At 53.2% G+C, this 23,396-nt stretch overlaps 1 protein-coding gene across 1 annotated transcript in view; it reads left to right on the top strand.

Moving 5' to 3' along the window:
- Positions 1 to 23,396, top strand: part of TLL2 (tolloid like 2) — a 139,847-nt gene that overhangs the window by 29,237 nt on the left and 87,214 nt on the right. Inside the window, exon 2 of the mRNA XM_070057473.1 lies at positions 3,919 to 4,029. Coding sequence (XP_069913574.1) covers positions 3,919 to 4,029 — 111 coding nt within the window. The remainder of the gene's footprint in view (positions 1 to 3,918; positions 4,030 to 23,396) is intronic.

Raw genomic sequence — 23,396 nt, forward strand, 5'->3', positions numbered from 1 at the left:
TTCAAATAGATAAATAAATCTTAAAAAAAAAAAAAGAAGACAGGAATCAGTGAGGAATGTGAGTTTCAATGTATAGATTTTTTTTTAACATAAATAGCTTGGACAGGCTAGTTAGGTTTCACGATTTAAACACTCATGTCTGATCTCTGCAGGGAAACCATATCCTATCCACAAACTGCACTTTTCATTCCTCAAAAGCTATGGACTCCTTTGAACAAATAGATGTAAGGCCATGGGGCATGTGTGTGTATGTGTGCGCACATGTGTGTACAAATGAATGTAAGATCTCAGTTTTCTCAAGAGATCTCCAGAAGAGGCAGAATTATCTCTTTACTGAAGCATCATTTGTAGCTCCTTGAGGTCGAGGAACTTGTTCAAGGTCAGTTTCAGAGGCAGATATGAATGAAGGGATTTTTCAAAGCTTTATGTATAACCTAGATTAGAATGTGGTAATGACAATTTCCCAGGTCCCGGTCGCCAACAACCACTGAGGTTTCTGCCTCGTGTTACATGCTCAGCCAGGGTCACACTCTCTTCACTCTGTGTCAGTCTGGAGCAGCCTATTTCTGGAACATTCTTTGTCTTAGGGCTTTGGGAAAAGAGAACATGGCAAACCAGGTGGGAGGCCTTACAGGTTCTGCTTCCGCTTGGATGTCACTTGTGTTAGCCCCTCACTGGTGTTAGCCAGAAACAAATCAGATGGTGGAGCCTGCAACAGAGAGATCGGGAGGTCTCCTTTCTCCCCAGGAGCAGGAGCAAAATTAAAAACCATGAAAGACTCTGTTCCAGGTCTTGGCCCCTCAGGTAACTGATGTGTGCCTTCCTTCTGCTCGCATACATGACACACTTCCCTTCCCCAGAGTGCTCTGGAGGCCAAGGCGCCAGTCAAGGTCTTGTGGCTCCTCCTCATCCCAGACGTGTGAGCCTAAGGGGTTAGGTTATGCCCCCTTCCGTGCCTACTCGCAGGACTGCGGGTCAGGGAGACGACAGAGGGAACAAAGCCTTCCACTGGGAAAGGGCAAGAGTGGGAGATGCAGCAGCCACTGGCCCAGGGAAGCTTTGCAGCCATTCTGGGCGGGTGCGGCAGGGTCTCGCATAGGCCCTGCTCCCACCTCCTGGGAGAGGTTCCCCAGTCACTGTTCCGGCGTGGCCCTGGGCTCCACACTCGGGAGGGCCTTGCTCTTCCTGTCCTGTCAGAGGCTACGTCCTCCTTGGGGCAGCTTCTTTAGTCTGCTTCGTTCTCAGACCAGGTTGGGGACCAAGGACGATTTTGGGTCCCGTTAAGTGTCCCAGTCTCCCGAGGGCTGTGCTCATGGTTCTTTAGGTGCTACACTTTTCTACAGTGCTGGTTGTCTCACCTGTTTGCTTCAGTGCCATGAGCCAGGGTCACACACAGTTATTTTACAGGTGCACCTCTGTCTCTTAAGACAGATTTAATCACTGTTAGCTTGCACTTCCTGAGCCTGTGGGAGAGGACCACATTCTCACTGGGTGAACCATCCTTTTCCAACTGGAAGGATTCACTGGACACCATGGTTGAGTTTTTTCTTTCATAGACTTTTTGATATGTAACTTACGTTTTGTACAAGTCACCTATTCTAAGCGTACAACTCAATGATTTTGGTAAATCTGTAGTTGTGCAGCCATCACTACAATCCAGCAAACCGGTTTTATAACATTTCATCACCCCCAGAAATCCCTCATCCTCACTGGCAGTCCACCCTAGTTCCCACACGCAGCCGTCAGCAGTTGCTAATCTTCCAGCTCTGTCAATTTGCCTTTTATGAGCACTTATTAGAAATTGAATGCTAAATGTAGTTCTTTGCATCTGGTTCTTGTACTCAGCAGGGTAGTTTGGAGATTCATGTTGTGCTAAGTAGCAGTTTGTTCCTTTTAATGGCCAGTGTTCACTGTGTAAATTGGCTACATTCCTTTGATCCATTCAGTCGCTGGTGAACCTATGTGTTGTTTCAGGTTTGGGCTGTTGGCAACAAGGCTGCTATAACCACTCCAGTGTGTGGTGTGTGTCCCTGTGCAGACACATCTTCTCTCTTTTTTTTTTTTTTTTTTTTTTTTGCAGGCAGAGTGGAAAGTGAGAGAGAGAGACAGAGAGAAAGGTCTTCCTTTGCCGTTGGTTCACCCTCCAATGGCCACCGTGGCCAGCGCACTGCGGCCAGCGCACTGCGGCCGGCGCACCGCGCTGATCCAAAGGCAGGAGCTAGGTGCTTCTGGTCTCCCATGGGGTGCAGGGCCCAAGCACTTGGGCCATCCTCCACTGCACTCCCGGGCCACAGCAGAGAGCTGGCCTGGAAGAGGGCAACCGGGACAGAATCTGGCGCCCCAACCGGGACTAGAACCCGGTGTGCCGGCACCGCAAGGTGGAGGATTAGCCTAGTGAGCCACGGCACTGGCCTAGCAGGCATATCTTTTCATTCCTCTTGGGAAGGTTCCTGGGAGTAGGTGGCTGGCTCTCATGATAAATGTATCTCTAACTTTTTAAAGAAATTGCTGAGCAGTTTTCCATAAAGGCTGTGCCAAGTTAAATGCCCACCGGCGACAGGGGAGGCTGCCATTTCTGCACGCCACGGAGTTGAGTTTGAATCAGCCTTGGCTCCTCAGCATTCCCTCCAGTGTCCTTTCATTGTGAATTATGAGAATAGTCGTCTCTTCCAGACTCCAAGTCCCCGGATTTTTGGACTGTTCTTTTCCATCCCTACTGGAATTGTCCCATTCTTTTTTGAGCCTGTTTCTTTCTTCTAGGACCTTCTCAAACACAGATAATTGCACCCAACATGTGCTATTAACATTCTCACCCCAGTCTCTTCAATTAAAGACGGAAACTCATTCAGTTCATCGTTTGCCTTCCATGCTAATGCACACAACAGCCTCACCAAATGGCTCACGTGCTACCAGGCTGCAGTAACAACTCTCTTGGCATCCGGCACAAAGACAATGGATTTTTGCCAGGGTAGCAGCCCACCTCTGGGAGCAGTACCTGTTTTAGTCAGGAGGAGGCGCTGCACTGCAGTAACAAGTACTTACAAATCACACAGCTCCAGCCAGAGAAGCCACACCTGTGCTGCAAATCTTTCGTCCAGATCCCTGGGCGCTGGAGTTCCTGTTACCTAACATTGCTTGTCTGCTGGGGAAGGGAGAGGGGGACATGTGAACCATGCACTCACCCTGAAAGCTTCATCTCACCCTGGGCTAGTCAGGGCAGGTGATGTGGTCCATCCTGTGGGCAGGAAAATACGACAACAAATATTGAGAGCGACAGTGGACCCTATTACACTATGCCTTTTCTTTTAAATCCTGGGGACCTTGAATGAGAGAGTAACAGCTGTCTTTGTGTTTTTTTTTTTCTTCCAGATTTATTAACTTCATTGAAAGGGAGAGTTACACAGAGAGAGGGAGAGAGGGAATGAAAGGGAGAGGTCTTCCATCCACTGGTTCATTCCCTAAACAGCTGCAATGGCCGGGACTGGGTCTGGGTCTCCCATGTGGGTGCAGGAGCCCAGTGCCATCCTCTGCTGCTCTCCCAGGTGCATTAGCAGGGAGCTGGATTGGAAATGGAGCAGCCGGGAGTCAAACCGGCATCCATATGAGATGCCGGTGCTGCAGGTGGCAGCTTTACCCACTACACCACAACGCCAGCCCCCAAACAGCTGTTTTTCTGTGCTGGTTTTGTCCAGGGCTGCCTAGAGCAAGGCAAGACAGGGTGACCTTTCAAAATATGTTACTGAAAAGGCTTTGGGTTCCTGCTCCTCTTTGTCTACCAGGCTGAATGAGAAATTGGAATAGATGCATCGTCTCTTCTAGAGTTTGCTACCCAAAATCCAGAGCCCTTTGAGGCATTAGTAAATCCATTTCTCTTGATCTCCAGCTTAAATTGACCCACTTCTGTTTTCTCCTTCCCAGCTGTCTTTTGGGGAGACATTGCCTTAGATGAAGATGACCTGAAGTTATTCCATATTGACCAGGTCAGAGAGTGGCCCAAGCAGTCGGCGGAGGAAGTGGGACACAGCACAGGTAAGTGCCACCTCCCTCTTCTGCACCAGATGGGAGGGGCGAGGGGCTCCAGCTGGGGCAGGTGGGGACCCCCAGATGTTGGTATTTGACTTCTCAGCCTGGTGCCTGTCGTTTATGGAAAGCCAACGGGGTCACCCTTCTCCACTCGGAGCTGGGGCCTGTAAGCTTGCTGATCTTTCCAAGAAAATTTCCATTTGCCTCTTTATCAGAGGCCTCAGACCAAAGCTCCCTATTGATTCTTTAGCCTCTGGCCTTGGAGTACTCTGACCCCAGACTGGGGAGCACTCCTGGGTGAGCTTGACTGGGGCCATGTCTGACCAGAGTGGGTTCACTCCCAGGGTGTGGTGCTCTGGTCTGGCTGACCACCCGGCCAGCCAGGCTTCCTGCTCCCAGCACTGTTCCCCCCGCCTCACCCCTCCCCGGGGGTCAAGAGTAACAGGACGGGTCTCCTGCACTCTTGCCTCCCTGCCCACCTTACTCAGCTGCCTCTGCCTCGTGGGGGCTCCCTCTTCAGAGGCAGCCCAGGAGCGCCACGTGGTGGGAGCCGGTGTCCTGGGGTGGCTGCTGCTAGCTTGTTATTTGGTGACTGGGGCTCCCATGTGCCCAGTCCCTGCAGCCTTGCTTCCTCTCAAAGCTTCTCTGGGCACCTGTCATGGGCCCAGAGCAGTGCTGGAGAAACGGGGACACAGCGTGGGCCCTGCCTTCATGGATTCATTTCACACTGGGCAGACTGGGTGTAGATCTGGTCAAGTCTCTGACACTCCAGGGCTCAGCTTTCCTGTCTGTGAAATGGGGACGAACTCAGCACTTGCCCCACACAGGTTTGGGAGATGGACTCCACACCAGGCCCGTGAGACCTCAGAAAACGGAGCTCTCTTATTCCTAAGAGGCTCCCAGTCTAGGGAGAGGCAGGCAGATAAACCCTAACCCATGTGGCCGGTGGGAAAGGAGCCAAGAGCGTGGGGAGGTGGGGAGGGTGAGGGAAGGAGCCAGCCTGGGGAGCGGGTACTCAGGCGCTGTGTCCTGAGGGGTGGGCGGGGGTCCTGAGTGGGAGCAAGAGCCTTCCAGGTGGAGCCGTGTGGGGAGCGGGGAGTGGGAGGGCTCCCTTGGTTGGAGGAACAGAGGGCAGGGTGGGTCGGCGTGCGTTAGTCTCTGTCTTCTTCCACTTGACTTTGTGGGATTCACCTGGGGCTGTGTGGGACAGTCCACACCTGCACTGTTGTACAAGATTCTACTGCATAGCTGCACCCAAGTGGGCGTGTTCTTCTCTTGACAAACATCCTTGGCGATGAGACAGAACTGCTTCTGATGTTCTTGTACGTATCTTTGGGTGGACACATGTGTTCGTACTCAGCAGTGGAGCTGCAGGCTCGTGGGGAATACTCAGGTTCTGCCTCGGTAGTACCACCCAAAGTGGTTGTGCTAATTTACACTCTCGGTGGGCGCACTTCCATTGGGCAAGCAGGGACGGCGTCCGTGCAGGATCAGGAAGGCCTTTGGAGTCCCGGCTTCCTGCTCTGAGCCCACACAGCGGTCGGCTGACGACCAAACACCAATACCGTGCTCAGGACGCCCCCCTTCTGCTGCGCTGGCCCAGCTTGGGAGCTCGGAGTTGGCACAAGCGAGTGAGGCTTGAGCCAGGGCGAGGCTGCGCGGTAGCCAGCCGCCACGCCAGCTCTGTGCCAGCTGCCTGACAGTGGCCTTGGGGGAGATTAGCCTGAGGCTGCTGCGGGGAGGGGCCGTCTAACACTCCACTCGTGCCTCTCTCATGGCGTGCGCCCAAGGTGGACGTGGGCTAAGAACTCGAGTGTCTGTCTTCAGTTTCCTTTGCCCTGTGAGCTGGTGGGCAGCAGAGTTCACACACAAGTCCAGGCACCTTACACCCAGAAGGCACTGGGTAGTGTTTGGGGAGGGGGGAGCCTGAGGCAGAGAAGGAGGAGGGCACAGCCCAGAGCCGTCTTCCTGGGGCCTGCTATGCCAGCGAGAGCTCCTACAAGAGTGGCTGGAGTGTGGGTCACAGTTCCTGGCATCACAGCCAGACCGCCTGGGCTCGGATTTCCGAGCCGGGCCTCTGTTTCTTCACCTGTTGAATGGGTAGATTCCTCTCCTCACAGCGATGTCCTGAGGATGAAACCAAAAGCCATAAAGTGCTTTGCTTAGTACCTGGCTCATACTAAATGCACAATAAATATCAACCCGCCTCCTCCTCCTCATCGTTGTTTGAGAATATTGACCTGGGAGGATCTGGCCCCTGAGGTCACGTTTGCTGGGGAGATTTGGGGGCTTGGGCAGTGAGGCCCTCGGGCATGGCACATCTTCCTTCCCAAGGTAGATGAGGCATTTCTAGGGTGATTTTATGCCAAGGTGATCTTTCTCCTGGTTGCTGGTCTCTGGGGGCCTAGAGTTCCTTGCATCTATCTGGAATACTTATTTCATTTTCAGAAGGGGGAATGTTTTTGATTGTTTTTGCTAATTAATACCACTTGATGTTTAAAAAAGAAATAAAAATTCAATAGCCTATAATTGTATAAAGCAGAAAGGAAAACCTCTGTTACTTCAGTCCCAGGGACACTCATCAATGACTGTTTGCTGCATTCCTTCCAGTCTTAATGTTTGTAGGCCCATGCACACAAATGCACACACGCACATGTCTGTATATATAAAATGTGTGTGTTTTTTAAGATTTATTTTATTTATTTGAAAGATAGAGTTACAGAGAGAGATAGAGACAGAGAGAAAGGTCTTCTATCCACTAGTTTACTCCCCAGATGACCGCAACGGCCAGAGCTGCACCGATCCAAGGCCAGGAGCCAGGTGCCTCCTCCCAGTCTCCCATATGGGTGCAGAGGTCCAAGCACTTGGGCCATCCTCCACTGCCCTCCCGGGCCACAGCAGAGAGCTGGCATCCTTCTTTTGATGGGCCCAATGTTCTCAATTCAGTCAGCAGCAGAATCAGGCTTAGGGCTCAGTCGCCCCCACCCAACCCCTAGGCTGCTGTGTTCTCCCCTGGGCCAATGTGCCACCCTATTGCCACCGGGAAGGAACTGACTAGCATGTGGGTAATCCCACCTTTGCTGTCACTTGGAAAATAAACCGTAGTCTTTCTGGGTCAGGGGTGAGCCGGGGCCTGGTATCTAGGCTGGTTGCAGAGCCCCCTCAAGGCACTGCTCTGGCCACAAAGACGGGCACCAAGGGCTTTGGAGAGCGCTGTCGCTGTTCACTTTGGGACTGCAGGCTTTCGAGGATTGCATTCTAGTTTGTCTCCCTGCCCCTAGCCTCTCGCTCCCCACCCTGCCTCCAGGTGATCTTCCTGGCAATCTTGCAGTCCCTACGGTGGGTTGGAAGGAAAGGATGTGAAGTACTTAGCATAGTACCTGGCACATAGTAAATGTCAACACTGTGTCCCCTCCCTCACCACCACGCTCTGCCACCCCTACAAGTTCACGTCCAACTGGAACCTCGGAGTGTACGTGTATTTGGGAATAAGGTCTTTGCAGGTCTGTACAGTGAATGATCTGGAGAGGAGATCAGCCTGCATGGAGGGTGGACCCTGAATCCGTTGACTGGAGTTCTTATAAGGAGACAAGAGGACCCTGGGAGACACAGCAGGATGGGGGCCGTGAGGACAGAGACAGAGCTTGGCAGGATGTGCCCACAAGCCAAGGAGCACCACCAAGGCTTGTCGGGAGCCCCGGGAGGTAGGCAGTGGCAAAGGAGACGTCTCCTCCAGGCCCTTCCCAGTGAGCGTGGCTTTGCCAGCACCCTGACTCCGGACACATGGCCTCTGGAACCGTGAGAGAGCAGGGTCCCACGGGCGGAAGGCCCCCAGTGTGGGGTCGTTCCTAGAGCAGTGCTAGGAAACTCACGCACTGTGCCGCTTAGCACCCCGGCAGCCCCTCCTCGCGGGAACCGCTTCTGCGCTTGGCTCTCAAGGCCCTGCACACTCTGTCCACAACCAACACGTCCAGGCTCCCTTTCCTGTCCTGGTCCCGCAGCCAAACACCATGACATCGTGTCTGTCCACGCCCTGGGCTTCCTCCCTTGCAGCCTCCTGCTCCAGCTGCTGCTCTGTCACAGTCCCCATTCTACAGAGAAAGCAGTGGAGGCCCAGCGAAGGCCGGTGACTCACCAAGGCCCTGCGGCCACTGTGCATTCCTCACGCTCCTCGCTCAGCCCAGCTGTCAGCTGCACAAGACCACCTGGGTGCGCAGGCTCTCAGGGCGGGGCTCATGTGGGGCCTGGGAGGGAGAGGGCTCGGATGTCCAGCCCCGCTGCGGACAGGCCCGTTCCCCGCCATGGGAGCTGCGGGGCGAAGAGGCGGCAGCATTTTGGATGTGTGGGGGACATGGAGGCAAGCGTGTATTCTTCAGGGGAGAGAAAGTCCTTCTGTGTGCATTTTATTTGCAGTGAGAAGAATGGGAGCTCCGGGCAGGCATGGGCTAAGCTGTTCTATGAATGGGGCCCTTGAATGGGCACTGCAGAGTTTCCTAAAGCTGCTAATCGGATTAGCTGTGTAGCGAAAGGAAGTACTTAGTGGGAGACACACACAGACATGCACACACACACACACACACACACACTCCCACCCTCTGGCATCCACTTCGATGTGTCGGGGGCTGAAACTGACAGTCTGGGGGCTGAGTTTGCAGACCCCTGTCCTCTTGGCCATGCACTGTGTGGCAGGGAGACCTGGGTGACACGCTTCAGACTTTCTGTTTTTTTTCCTAAAGAGCCCAGGAAGTCAGCACAGGGGATATCATGTCTCGCAGCGTTCTCCATCCGGATAATGGATCTGATTTCTTGGTCTCTGCGATGAGGCTGGGAGCCGGGAGCTGGTTTTCATTACTTACTGGCTCTGACGGAAGCTGATGTCTCCGCCTTGTCTATTCCGGGCCGCTGGGCCATGTCCATCTCCGCTTCGCAAGCCTGCCTTGCCCCCCACCCTCGCTTCCTAAGCTCCCACTGCCTGTGTAGACATCTGCACAACCCCAGTGGTTTGGGCATCCGGGTTGGACGTAGTGCGTTAGCGGGACAGAGGCCAGGACCTGCCTTTGGATGGCTTGCGTCCCCTCCCTGGGCCTCACCTCGGAATCAGGAGGTTTCTTTCCTGGCAAACCCTCTGGCTCCTAGACTTCCTCTTCCTCTCTGGCTGTGACCTGGAGGGGCTCATGTTACCCTCACCTGGTCTCAGGGCTCCCATGTGAGCAGAGGGGCTGATGAAGCCACATTCTCCCTTCTTCCAAGCCAGTTTGAGCTCTGCCTTTGAGCTCCAGTGTTTCAGGCCAGAGAAAAGAGGGGGCCCAAAGGCATCCCCGAGCTAACTTTAAGCCTGGAAGGCGGGTGCACTCCCGGAAGGTCCCAGTTCTCCTGAACCAGAGAGCTCTGATGCCAGGTCTCCATGCTGTGCTATCCAAGGTCAAGGGTCTGAAAAGACAGCCCACGTTCCTTTGTTTCTGTGACAGTTTTAGCTCCGAGGCTCTCATGAGAGCTCACGGGTGAGGTTGTCTTAAGCAGCCCCAGGGACAGGCTGTGGCTTTCCAGCCTGTACCCCAGGTTCTGCGGACATGAACTCGTGATTTCAGCATTGGGAGGGAGTGCCACTCATAGGGGTCTGGCTGAGGCCTGGGCCAGCGCGATGTCCCATGGAAGAGACGATGGCCTGAGGGTGTGAATGAATGCCAGGCTACCATCTTGCTAGGGCACTTCATTCATTCAAGTCTGTCTTCTCTCACATCATACATTGCCAAGGGCCATCTCTGAGAGGCTGGGTGGCCCCTGTGGAGGGAGCTCTCCTACTTATCCCCACCCCTGCCTCTCTCCCCTTCAGTGTGGGGTGAGGAGGCCCAGAGCCTATCTTGGTGACTTCTGCTGTACTTAGCCTTTTGAGGGTCACAGCCTCCTCTGAGGGTCTTATAAATGTTATGGGGGGCGGGGGGCAGCGCTGTGGCATAGCAGGTAAAGCTGCCGCCTGCAGTGCTGGCATCCCATATGGGTGCCGGTTTGAGTCTTGGCTTCTCCACTTCTGATTCGGCTCTCTGCTATGGCCTGGGAAATCAGTAGAGGATGGCCCAAGTCCTTGGGCTCCTGCACCTGCTTGAGAGACCCAGAAAAAGCTCCTGGCTCCTGGCTTCAGATCGGCTCAGCTCTGGTCGTTGCAGCCATCTGGGGAGTGAACCAGCGGATGGAAGACACTCTCTCTCTCTCTCTACCTCTGCCTCTCTGTAACTCTGCTTTTCAAATAAATAAATAGATCTTTTAAGAAAAAAAATAAATGCTATGGGCGGCATTTCTCTGAGCAAGCACACACTTGCATGCACACACACACAATTCCACTTGCACTTTCAAGAGGTTTAACTACCGATGGAGCACACTTTACAAAATGCTGCCTGCGGCCTCCCTCTCCTGTGTGCGCCTGTCCTGTGGGACATGTTCACACGGCAGCCAGCACTGGGAGGGCTGCAGTGTGAAAAGCTGTGGTGGTGGAGGCAGGCAGGCCTGGGCTGCGGCCATGGCTGTGTATCCATTAGCTGTGGGACTTATGTATTGATTAGCTTGGGGACTTACCGTAGCTCATTCCTTCATTGTAAGATGGGAAAATAGCGCCTGTCATACAGTGGGGATTAAATGAGTGTAGTAGGTAAGGCATTGATTCCAGGGGCTCACACCCAAAATCCCTCTGCTGGCCCACTTGTGGGTCCCAGCCCCTGTGCTCCCTAAATGCCTAACCCTTGAAGGTCTTCATGCCGGTGCTCTGCCAGATCCATAGGACGCTGGAGCTGGGCCTGCACCAACACGCTCCTATCAGATCCTTGGATTTGCAGCCCAGCCCACACCCGGGAAATCACAAGATCAATCCTCATCATAAAGACTTCCTTCGTTGTTCTGAGTCCAACTCTGGGGCCACAGAGGGAGGGAAAGAAAGATCTGAAAGTTGACCAGAGCCTGGGTCCTCTTTAATAATAATCAATAGAAAGATTGATAATCACCACTCTGGTTGTGTGTTAACTGTGGGTTAAATGCTTTACATCCAGGATCTCACCTGATCTTCACTTAGCCAAGACCGTTAGTGCCTATAGATGTCATGCCTAATGTTCCCATGCAATTGCACAGCTAACTACTGGCAGAGTCAAGGTTAAGTCTTAATCAACTAATGTCAAGGGCTCTGCTTCTGACTTGTATACTCTGCTGCTTTGAGAAAGTAGCTGGCCTCACTCACCACTAACCCTGTCCCCTCGAGCTGCTGTAGACTGGGCTGGCCGCTCCGTCACTGCCCCAGGGTAGCAGTAAGGAGCAGGATGGTTCCCGCGGGCTTGTGGGGACCACGCTCATCCTGCCCTCCATGGCCTCGCTTGCCGTTGCTGTCTCCTTCCTTCACCAGGCAGGTCAACCGTGGCAACTTGTCTCTGTACCAAGAGGCCATTGGGGTTAGGACTATCTGAGTGTCTGGTGCCTCACATCCCCAGCTGGAAGTGGGTACCCTCAGCAGAAGACAGTCTCACACTCAGGGTGGTCCCTGTGACTGGGCAGGCCCACGCCACTTTGCAGGGCATGTTGGAAAAGGGCATCCTTAGCTACATGGCCGATAGCATCTCCTTACTGGGCCTCTTGTATTGATTCCCAGATAGAAAAGGTCCTTAGGTCTTCTCTGAGCCAGAGAGAGTGAGCCAGGGTTCTCCCTCACTCCCCCTGTGCCCCTCCCAGCCTTCCTATCCCCAGACCTGCAGGCTGTCCAGCTGCTCCCCCATGAGACTTCTTGGCTTGCACAGTTGAGGACTTGGTCTTCGTGTGGGGGTCTCCTAGTCTGTCCTGCTCTGCACCCTCCCCTGGGGCCTGTCCCTCGGCTCTGCTGCCTCTGCAATGCCAGCTCCCTCCTTAGCATGGCCTTCTCTCCCCTGTTCCTTCCTTCGGGTAATGAACACCAGCTGGGGCCGGCGCTGTGGTATAGCATGTATAACTGTGCGGTGCCAGCATCCCATAGGGACACCGGTTCCTATCCCAGCTGCTCCTCTTCCAATACAGCTCTCTGCTGTGGCCTGGGAAAGCAGCAGAATATGGCCCAAGTGCTTGGACCTCTGCACCCATGTGGGAGACCCAGAAGAAGCTCCTGACTCCTGGCTTTTGATAGGCCCAGCTCTGGCTGTTGTGGCCCTTTGGAGAGTAATCCAGTGTGTGGAAGACCTCTGTCTCTGTCTCTCCCTCTATCTGTCTATAACCCTACATCCTAAATAAGTAAATAAATAAATAAATAAAATCTTGGGTAACATAGCGGGTGAGGCCACCGCCTTCAGTGCTGGTGTCCCATAGGGGCGCTGGTTCGAGTCCCAGCTGCTCCACTTCCGATCTGGCTCTCTTTGCTGTGGCCTGGAATAGCAGTGGAAGATGGCCCAGGTGTTTGGGCCCCTGCACCTATGTGGGAGACCCAGAAGAAGGTACTGGCTCCTGGCTTCAGGTGGGTGCAGTGCCAGCCGTTGCGGCCATTTGGGAAGTGAGACCATTTGGGGATGGAAGACCTCTCTCTCTCTCTGCTTCTTCTCTCTCTGTGTAGCTCTGACTTTCAAATAAATAAATACATTTTTTAAAAAATAAATAAAATATTTAAAAATAAACACCAGCTGGGGAGCTCTTTGGGGCTGCACACCAAGGACCTGATGTGATTGACTTTCTCCCACCATAAAGAGATGGGGTTTGAATGCTGGGATTATTGCCATGCTCTGGGAGCACTGGAGACTTGAGGTGGGCCCTGGGGTGCAGAGATCCTCCCTGAGCAGGCTGAACCAGTGCAATGGCTGTCATTCAGGCAGGAGTTGGTGTTGGGTCCAGCCTAGGGATCCCAAGAGCCAGGCAAATGGCATCAGAGAGGCCTTAGGTAGGCTTCTAGCTCTGTGATGGAAGTTGGAAAGAACATAGCAAGGGCCCCTAGAACTTGTGGGAAGTGGGGATTTGGGAGTTGGCCTGAGATCACGGGATGTGGACAAGCGACAGAAATAAAGCAGACATCCATAAATCAGAATCAGGCCCAGGTCAGAGCCAGAGCAGAAGCGAGGATCATGTTGAGGGCCAAATTCAAACTCCTTAGACCCTGCTGCCTGAGGACAGGGCTGGGGGCAAAGCCAGGGCCAGAGCTCAGCCCTCAGACAGAGCAGTCAGCAGGTGCTAGCCAGGAGGGGAGGGGCCTTTGGGCAGGAGATGGGCAAGGTCTGGCTGCTATTCCACCCGTAAAGTTTTTAATTTGGGAAGATGATTTGAGATCATAAAGAGGCATCTGATAGCGTCCATCTGCTCCTTGGGAAGGAAGAAAGAATGCAACATAAGGATTCTATCATCTCTTTCTCTGGGGCCTCATTCGGGGGCTGACTTATGCCTTGGACTGAAGCCAGAGTTCACTGAGAACTTGAAGTGTTGGGAAAAATAAATTCACCTTTAAGTTGATTTTCAGTGTGACTGCATTTGTCAGGATTTGGAGAAGCTGGGCTGGGAGTCCACCTGGGACCCCAGTGGGGTGCAGGGCCAGGCAGGGCCTGGGCAGTGACTACCCGTGAGTATGCATCCCAGGTGGCTGTCACCCTCAGGGCTCATGACTCTGGGGGCTTCGTCACAGTGGGTGGACGACTTGGACAAACTGGGACAAGTAAGAGTTTAGCAGCTGACGGTCCAGCCAAGGTTCTTTCAGTTGCAAGCTGCAGAATCCCACTCAAGAGAGCTCAAGTCAAAGAGTTTTGCTTTAGGAGTACTTTTTCCTAGCCCTCTAAGGACAGAAGCAGAGGAGAGCCCATCTCTTGGGGACTGAGCTAGGAATGAGAGAGAAGGCGCAAAGCTGAATTCTCCTCTCTTGCTTTTGCTTCCGTCTCCTCTTCTTGCACCTGCCCCAGCATGGCCATCCTGCCTGCATGTGCATCATGATTCCTCAGCCCACTGCCAATGCAGGGGTTCTGTGGAAGTCTGGAGAGGGGGAAGAATCTAGCAGGGAGGGAGCACCAGTGAGCCGAGAAGAGCTGAGGACGAGCCTTGCGGGGTGGGGGGATAGTGGAACAGGGGCAGCTCATGAGAAGAATGAGTGATAGAGCAGCCTCTGTCTGGGAGGCAGTGGGTGAGCAAACTCACCCCTGGGGAGGTCCAGCTTCCTTTTGGGTTAACCTGGCTTTTGGGGGCCGAGCCTGCTAATCCCACCCTAGCTCTGCTGGTTGGAACATCGTGTTCATGGGAAAATGCTCTGTGCATTCCCCTCGGCCATCTTAATCTGTGGAATTTGGGGCCAGCCTCTTGAGGGTTGGAGACTGCTGGCATCAGATGAGGATTCGACCTTGGCCTCTCAGCTTTGACCACAGACGGCTCGCTTCACCTTCAGTCACCAGCATCTGTGTTCACTGCATCTGGGTCCATGTTCACTCTCCTTGAGCTGTGTGTGCGTTTTTGTTCGTGCTTATTGTATGAAATTCTGTGTTTCCTAGACTAATCTAAATGGTAGCTGTTATCTGAAGCAGATTAAAAGGAAATATTCCCACTAAAGGCATTTTATTTATGTCATCCTCCAATAAATGTGCCCAGTATTGTGGTCCTAGATTTAACAACAACAAACACACTTGCTTCTCACCCTGACTTTAAAGAACACTGTGGTAAATCCTTTGTTAATAAAATATAGGATCCATTATCCCATATGTAATCGCCTCCTAATTTTTTAACTTAGCATTTTGTGTTTTTTAAAGCTATGCATCTTTGTTCTTGTATTTCTTTTCAAGATTTGTTTATTTGAAAGGCAGAGAGGGAGAGACAGAAAGCTCTTCCATCCGCTGGTTCGTACCTGGAATGACTGCCAACAGCTGGGAGAGGGCCAGGCCAAAGCCAGGAGCCAGGAACTCCATCCGGATCTCCCCGGGGGTGGCAGGGACGCAAGTACTTGAGCCACCATCTGCCGCTTCTCAAGCATATTAGCAGAGAGCTGGATCGGAAGCGCAGAGGCAGAGACCCAGACCAGCACTCCAGTATGGGATAGGACTGTCCCAATGGCAGCTTAACCCTCTGCGCCACAGTGCCTGCCCGGTTCTTGTCTTTCTTAGCCTTTTTAGGTGGATGTACTTTGTTACAGCTGGAAACTGACTTTTGTTGCAAATATACTTACTACTCAAGCATTTTCTTAAAAAAATCTTTTTCAAATTTTCTTGAGTGGCAGAAAGACACAGAGATAGAGAAGAGGACTCCCATCTACTGGTTCACTCCCCCGATGTTCCCACCAGCTGGGGCTGGCCCAAGACTGAAGCTGGGAGTTTGGAACTCCACCCAGGCCTCCCAGGTGGGCCGCAGGACCCAAGCACTTGAGCATCATCTGCTGCCTCCCAGAGTGCACAGTAGCAGGAAGCTGGAATCAAGATTCAGGGCCAGGCATTGAACTCAGGTGCTCCGGTGTGGGATGCAGACATCTTAGCTGGTGTCTTAACCACAGGCTGAATGTCTGCCCCTACCGAAGCCGTTCCTTACTGGGCATGATACTGAGCTAAGTTGGTTTTGGACAAAACCAGTGCCTTCAAGTTGCCCGTTGCACGGCAAACACTGGGCTGTCACTCCGCCTTGGGAACCTCAGTTCTGTAAAATGGAGGGTCGGACTCTAGGCCAGGAATGAGTCTCTTGGTCCTCTTGCCAAGTTCCCTGGATGAGATGGGGACTGGATACGCAGTGCCTGCTGCACACATTGCTAAGTAGGTCACCTCCGTGCCTGTGGGGCTCCTTCCCATGATGCTGCTTGCTTGGGGCTTCAGAACAGTCTGCTTACAGACCCAAGACCTCCCAGAGAAGATGCTGGCAGAAACAGGGCTGTGCCTTCCCATTGTCCCTTCTTAGAAACCAGCCAACAGCAATGGGCTGGGGAGAGGAGGTTAGGAAAGCTAGAGCCACACGAGGGATGGGGACCGAGCACCCGGTGACAAGTAGGCCTGACCATAAAGGCTGGTGGTGCAGCTTGAGGGACAGCCTGAGGCCCTGCTGCCATGAGCCTGCAATGAGGCCTCCTGTTCTGCTCACCGGGGACTGGTGTTCAGGGTGGCTTCTGGGGCTGTTTACGCCAAGGTCTGCGGGTCACTGTTGCCATGGTTTCCAAGGAGCTCCATAGAGGGAAGGTGATGATGGTGGCAGAGTCCCCGGTGGAACCCACTCTGTTCTGGTCGTCTTATTTCTCTGTGGTCCCCTTCCAGGAGCCTTGTTTGCCCCCAGACCCTGAGAATAAAGCCCCAGCCGCTGGCCTTGGCTCTGAGGCTGTGGACTTTATCCACCCACCTCCAGCTCCTGCTGCCCCTTGCTTCTGCTTCCTGGGGGCTCCACACCTTTCCATCTGGGGACCTTGGCTGCTGTTGCCTAAGGAATCCCTCTCTGACACTGACATCACCTAAAGGCGTAACTTTCCCATTCACCCTGCAGCCCAGAGGTCCTAAGCGGTCAGTCCACCCGCCAAATCTGGTCTGCAGATGTGTTTTGTTTGTTTTGTAGTGCTTACATTTTTTTAATTCGCTGCCAACATTTGAAAATGAGATTTCTCATGAAAATCCAGAACTCTGGCTCCTCTGGAAATGTTAGAAGATCTGGCCACACTGGCCCAGCAGTCCCACATGGCAGCCATCAACGCGGTTGCATAATGGTGGGCTGGACTCAGCAGGGGCAGGCACTCTGTGTTTTGCCACAGTCCTCACCACTCCCTATGCATCTTTCTCATCAACCTTTTTAAACTCCCATGTGTTAGCTGTCTTCTACACCCTGTTAACATTGTTAAAGTGTATTTATTTATTCTTATTTCTTTGAAAAGCAGAGAGAGAGAGAGAATTGATTTTCCATTTACTAGTTCATTCCCCAAATGCCCCCAACAGCTGGGTCTAGTTCAGGCCTAAGCCAGGAGCCAGAAACTCCAGTCAGGTCTCCCACATGGGTGGCAGAGACTCAAGTACTTGAGCCTGCACCTGCTGCCACCTGCACACGAGCAGGAAGCTGGGGAGGAAGTGGAGTCAGGACGCAATCCCAGGCATTCGAAGGTGGGACGCAGGCCTCCCAATCAGTGGCTTAACTCGCTGCACCCAGTGCCTGCCCTTCCCCCAACTGTTGGTATTTGAGGTTGCATATCGGCCAGTGGGTAAGGGGCACCACCTTGGGCTCTAATCCAACTCCCATGACACTGATCAAGGCCACTCTTCCACTCTCCATCAAGGAAGGAGGGTCATAGAGCTCCATGTGTTACCTGGTGGCCTGGAACAAGATCCTTCTTCCAGGCTCCCCTCCGTGTTGTAGAGCGTCCAGTCCTGGTGCCTGCTTACGACGCAGCGTGCCTGCCATGTGCCCGGCTCTGGGAGGCAGTGGGGGCAGCACAGAAAAGGCAAACAGAGGGTGCACGCGGTGCTCCCAGGGGAAGGTGCACGGCCTGGCGCAGGTGTTGGCATCAGCACGAGCGCTTGTCAGTGGGATGGGGCCGCTACTAGGCATCAGCCCCTCTGAAACAAAGGGGCCATTGCATTAGTGACATGGCCGCCACCCAACGAAGTACTAGTTTCCTTGACCTCTGCTTGCTGACGTTCTGTCTTAAAGGTGAAGCCGGCTCTGCAGCCCTTGAACCCCCAGCTGACTTCTGTCTGGGAAAGGTCATTGGCAGGTGACGGAGCACCTGCTCCACTTCGTGCCCCTCCCCTCCTGTTCCCCGTGAGAGGGCTAGGCTGGGGCTCTGTCTTTGATCTTTTCTGTCTTTGATTTCCCGAGCTCCTTGCTACTCTTTCTATGGCCCAATAACTGGGGCTTGCGCTGTGAGACATCCGTAAATCTTGGCCATTTGGTCATCCGTGCAAAGGCCGTGTGATAAAATTTTCCTGAGATGTTTATGAAGACAAACGTGTGCTTCTCTGGAAGCGCGTTTTACCTGGCAGCGAGGCAGTCTTAACCCCTGGTGTAGGTGACCCTTTCTGCTCCCCAGAGAGCAGGTTTAATCTAGCAGCCATCAAACTCTGCTTTGGGGGTGTATTTAATTGCCTTCCTGTCTACACTGAAACTTTCCCTCCTTCCTTCTCTGCCCAGGTTGGAAAACTTGGGGAAAAGAGCAAGGACTGGGAGTCAGATTCTGGGCTCTGCGCCATACCAGCTGGTGACCACAGGCCAAGTGCTTTACCTTATGGAGCCTCAGTTTCCTCGTCTGTGAAATGGGGATAACAATAATACTACCTACCCCCAGACGCAGTGAGATTAACTGATATAATATACACAAGTGCTGGTCAGTCTAGTTTACTCCACTGAAATAGGATGTATTTATTCAGCATCTGCTACAGACGCCGCATGGTTGGAGAGCTACTGTGTCCTCTGTGTCCTTAAGGAGTCACGTTTCCTGTAGGGGTGACAGACTGGCTCACCAAGAATGGCATGCCAGAGCTAGGAGCCCCCAGCAGGGAGGGACTGTATCTGGTCTGTTTGCCTGTACCTGGCACCTGCCTGACACAAAGACTGGCACAGAGAGGTAGCCTGCAGAAACTTGTTCAACGAGCGAATGAACGAGTACAGACCATGAACAGATGTAAACAGAGCATGGGGAGGAGCTGGCCTCGTGGAAGGGGCCCAGAGGGGCTTCGAAGGGTTTTGATTAGGGTTGCCGTGTGGCAGACACTGCAGGTGGAAGGCAGAGCCTGAGCAAAGTCTTGGGGCAGGGCCTGGCCGGTGGGCACTGAGCAGCCCAGGGATCTACAATTGGTCATCAGAGGAGAGGGTGGGCATGGGGGTCAGGGGCAGGCTCTGGGGGCGTGTGGGGGTCAGACTCAGGTAGGGCTGGGACTGGGGACTGCTCCTCTCCTCCACATGCTCCCCCTTCCCCACCCCGTGTCCCGGAGGTCTTTGCCTCTCCCCCAACCCTTCCTCTGTTCCCTGGGAGGCCCCAGGTGCCCACCTGTCCGCATGAGCTCCGCCCCGCGTGTGTGAATCATCACTATTTGCTCCTTCCCAGTGCCTGGTCCCGTGAAGTGCGCATTTTAGATACTTAACAAATTTTCTCAATAAACAGCCCCTCCCAAAGGAAAACTCTGCTTCCGCCAGACTCCTCATGGTGGAGCAATACCGTTGCATTCTTCATTCGCTGAGCCCATGGCCAGACAACAGCACCTTGATTTTGCCTTTTTTGTCACCGCTCAAGGCCCAGCTTCTTCAGCAGGATTGTGTGGATCTCAGTCCAGTTGGGCTGCTGTCACAGATGGCACTGATGGGCTCACTCAAAGACAGCAGGAATCAGTTTCTTACAGTGCTGGGGGCAGGGAGGGGGCTCCCTCTCCAGGTGCCCTCAGATGCACCTGCTTCCCAGGCCACACTTCTCTGTGTGGCAGACGGCACGTGAGACCTGGCTGGGGTCCCTCATGTGGGGACACTAACCCATTTGTGAGGGCTCAGCCCTCCTGACGTCATCCCCGCCCAAGGGCCTCACTGCAAATGCCAGCACTTGGGCATTCGGATTTCAACACGTGGAATGAAGTGACGCTTCTGGGATGTGTTTGCCACGTCCTTGATCCCTGTGTCTCCTGGACACAGCCTTTCTCGTCTCTCCACACAAGCTGTGAGGGAGCACAGGGAATCACCATTTGCTGTCTCCAGTGTGGGTGTTTTCCCTTCTGCGGACGAGTTGTTTTTACTTTGGGGAATTCATCTTTCTGAAATATAAATGTTTTGAAGGTCAAACTGAATTTTCTTTCTCTTAAACTTCTAAAGTTATTCCCAATTCTAGCTTTGAGTAATAACTTGTTTTTTTTTTTTTTTTTAAAGATTTATTGATTGATTTGAAAGACAGTGATGGGGGGGTGGGAGTGACAGAGAGAGAGACAGAGAGAGAGAGACAGAGAGAGATCTTTCATCCACTGGTTCATTCCTCAGATGGCTGCAACAACCAGCACAGGACCAGGCCAAAGCCAGGAGCCTGGAACTCCATCCAGGTCTCCCACACGGGTGGCAGGAACTCAAGTACTTGAGCCATTATCCACCGCTTCTCAGGTCCATTGGCAGGGAGCTGGATCTGAGGTGGAGCAGGGGGGACTTGAGTGGGTGTTCTGATATGGGATGCCATTGTCGCAAGTGGTGGCTCAAGTTAGGGTTTTCCATAGTTTGTTTGTTTATATGTAAGCGTTTTTTCAATCCATTTAAGTTTTATTTGGGGGTAGAGTTAATACCTCTTCCTATAATTGCTTTTTTTTTTTTTTAAAGATTTATGTATTTGAAATGCAGAGTTACAGAGAGGGGAGAGAAAGAAGAGAGATCTTCTACCCACTAATTCACTCCCCAAGTAGTCGCAATGGCCAGAGCTGGGTCAGTCTGAATCCAGGAACTAGGAGCTTCTTCCAAGTCTCCCACGTGGGTGCCGAGAGCCGAGGGCCATCTTCCGCTGCTTTCCCAGGCGCATTAGCAGGGAGCTAGATTGGAAGTGGAGCAGCGGGACCTGAGCCAGTGCCCATACAGGATGCTGGTGTCGCGGGTGGCGGCATTACGTGCTCTGCCACAGCACCAGCCCCTATAATTTCTGAATAACAATTTCACACCATCAGCTTCAGTCTTCCCCCATGTGACACTGTCTCCCGCCACACAGTGGGCGTGCCTGTCTGGTGCTGTGTTGCCTCCCACTCACCAGCTGTGTTTTCAGGCTCGCTTCTTTGTTCGTTTCAGTATCGGGTGGGTCTCTTTCCTCACTGCTCTTGCTTTTTATCTTTAGAAATGTCTGAATGGTCTCGCCTGTTTATTCCCTCTGATGAATTTGAGAATGATTTTCTAGTAACCTCCAGGAGCATTCCACCCAGACCCTCCTAGAACGTGGGTCACACGTAACTCCATTTACTTATCGATAGCGTTACCTGTCCCAGTGGGAGCACAGACGCTCCTTTACTTATTACTGTTTTTATAAACCTCAGTAAAAACGTCTGCTTCTCCTCTTGCATTTGTATGCACTTCCCCGTAAAGTTACCCCAAGTTGCGTGTCTGGACTCCTTTGAATGGGCCCTCTTAACTCCCCCCACCCTGGCACATTGCCTTGATTAGGTCTCAGAGAGCCGCCCAGGGCTCTTGCTCCCTTTCTCCCGAGCCCCCCTTGTCCTGTCACCTAAGCAGCTCTCCTGCGTGTCCCTCCCCTCCTCCCCCCAGCCCTGCCACCCTTCCCGACGTCATCAGTTCCTGCCTGGAGAGCAGCGCTGACATCCTGCTGGCTGCACCCTCTGCAGCACCCCCCAACCCCGGGCATGGCCGCGTGATCGCCGTCTTCTGTCGGCCAGGCCTGTCCCAGGCTAAGACATAGCGAAGAAGATGGAGGTTGTCTTTTGGAGGGCATAGGGGGTGGGCAGACCATTAACACGCAAGCAAATAGGTGAGATCATTTCTGGTCTCGCTCAGTGAGCCCCCCCGCCACCAAGGAAATAAACAGGGACCGAGCAGTCGTGTTCTCACACCCTGCCAGAGTTGTAATGTGGGTGGCACAGACACAAGGTGTCAGGGAAGCTGAGGCCAGCCCTGAACTGGGTGCAGCAAGTTGGGGCCAAAGGAGAGCGCCACCTGGAGGAGACAGAAGACTGACCCAGCTGTGGTCCTGGGACGTGAGGCTCCTTGGGTGACCTGAAGAATAACCATAAGAGAGGCTATGGAGCCCTCCAATACGCCAGACCTTGTATTAGGTGTTGCTCACAACCAAAAACCTTAGGTCCTTGTATACCCCTATTTTATGGATGAGAAAACTGAGGCTCAGAGAAATGATTTTGCCAAAGATCACTCACGTCCAAGAGGCTGTGTCATCAACCTGGATGAGTCCTTCCCGGCCTGACCCCTCCCAGCTCCACTGTTAAAGTCGTTCTTGTGCTTTGATGCCACCTTCAGGAAGCCCTCGGGAACTTCCAGGGCAGGCGTGAGATTCCCTTCACCAGCTTGCTCTCGCTGTTCTCCTGCGGACGGGGCCGTGTCCGGGTCATAGCTGTGTCTCTCACAAGGCCCACCACACTTGGAACTGACTTGATTCAAGCCAGGTGGTGAGCCCTGGCCACCGTGGGCACCTTGCGTGGCTGTGAGGGACTGCCGAGGTTTTCAGCTCCATGAGAAGTGAGGGGACCCCTTTCCTGTCCTGAGGAGGGGTGGATGTCTGGCTGACCTTGCTCGGGTGCCGAGAGTTTGGGCCTGAGTCTGGGCAGTCCCCTGCTGCAGGAGGCAGACTTGCTTGCAGGGGCAGCTTCCCGGGGGTCCAGGCTCCCATTCAGCATCTGTCTTCCTCTGCCTTCCTCCCTCTTCTCCCCCTCCGCCTGCCCCTCAGCGTGCACACTTGGCTCCTGAGGTTCAGAGCCAGTGCTGGGATGTGCTACAGAGACACCCCCCCCCCCCCCGGGAAGGGGACCTGTCCAGGGAGAGAGAAGCTGGGATCCTGCCGACGTTTTCCATCGGGACGTTCGTTCCAGACTGTTCGGGCCAGCGTCTCTCACCTTGTGCTGTAGAGGCCATCCGTAGGTTCAGACGGGCCTACAGCTGCATCTGGGTCTCGCCTCTTAGTAGCTGTGTGACTGTAGGCATCTCAGCAAAAGTTTTCTACCAATAAAGCTTGCAAAACCTCAGTCCTTGCTGTGGTGACTAAAGCCGGTTCTAGTCTCTGCCTCTAGGACGGTACTGAGAGCTAAATGAGAAAATCCGCATGAGGCAGCAAGCCCAGTGCTTGGCACACACAGAGCACCCAGTGGTCATTGCTGGTTCCCCCGATGAAGCGCTAGCCTACAATGTGGGATCTCAACCCAGTAACTCTTAGCCCATTGGCCTCCTGCGAATAACAAGATGACTGCACATAACCTGGTCACTCCAGTCTTTTCATAGAGTGTATCGTTTTTTAAAAAATTGTTATTTTGTTTATTTGAAAGGCAGAGTTACAGAGACAGGGGGGAGAGAGAGAGAGAGAGAGAGAGAGAGAGAGACAGAGAGAATCTTCCATCCTCTGCTTCACTCCCAAATGGCTGCAACAGTCAGGGCTGGGTCAGGCCATAACCAGAGCCCAGAACTCCATCCGGGTCTCCCACTTGGGTACAGGGACCAAGCACTTGGACTTGGACTATCTGGGATACCTTTCTCTAGACAATGTTTGCGCATACCAATTTGAGAGAATTAACTAATGAAAAATTAACTTATGATATACTTTTAACTTTTATTTAATAAATATAAATTTCCAAAGTACAACTTTTGGATTTTGCGGCTCCCCCCCCCATAACCTCCCTCCCACCCGCAACCATCCTATCTCCCACTCCCTCTCCCATCCCTTTCATATCAAGATATCCCAGGTACATTAGCAGGAAGCTGGATCAAAAGCAGAGCAGCTAGGACTCTAACCTCTGAATGGCCCTCTGATATGGGATTCCAGCATCGCAAGCAGT

Source organism: Oryctolagus cuniculus, chromosome 15 (assembly GCF_964237555.1).
Source record: "Oryctolagus cuniculus chromosome 15, mOryCun1.1, whole genome shotgun sequence".
Lineage (NCBI taxonomy): Eukaryota > Metazoa > Chordata > Mammalia > Lagomorpha > Leporidae > Oryctolagus > Oryctolagus cuniculus.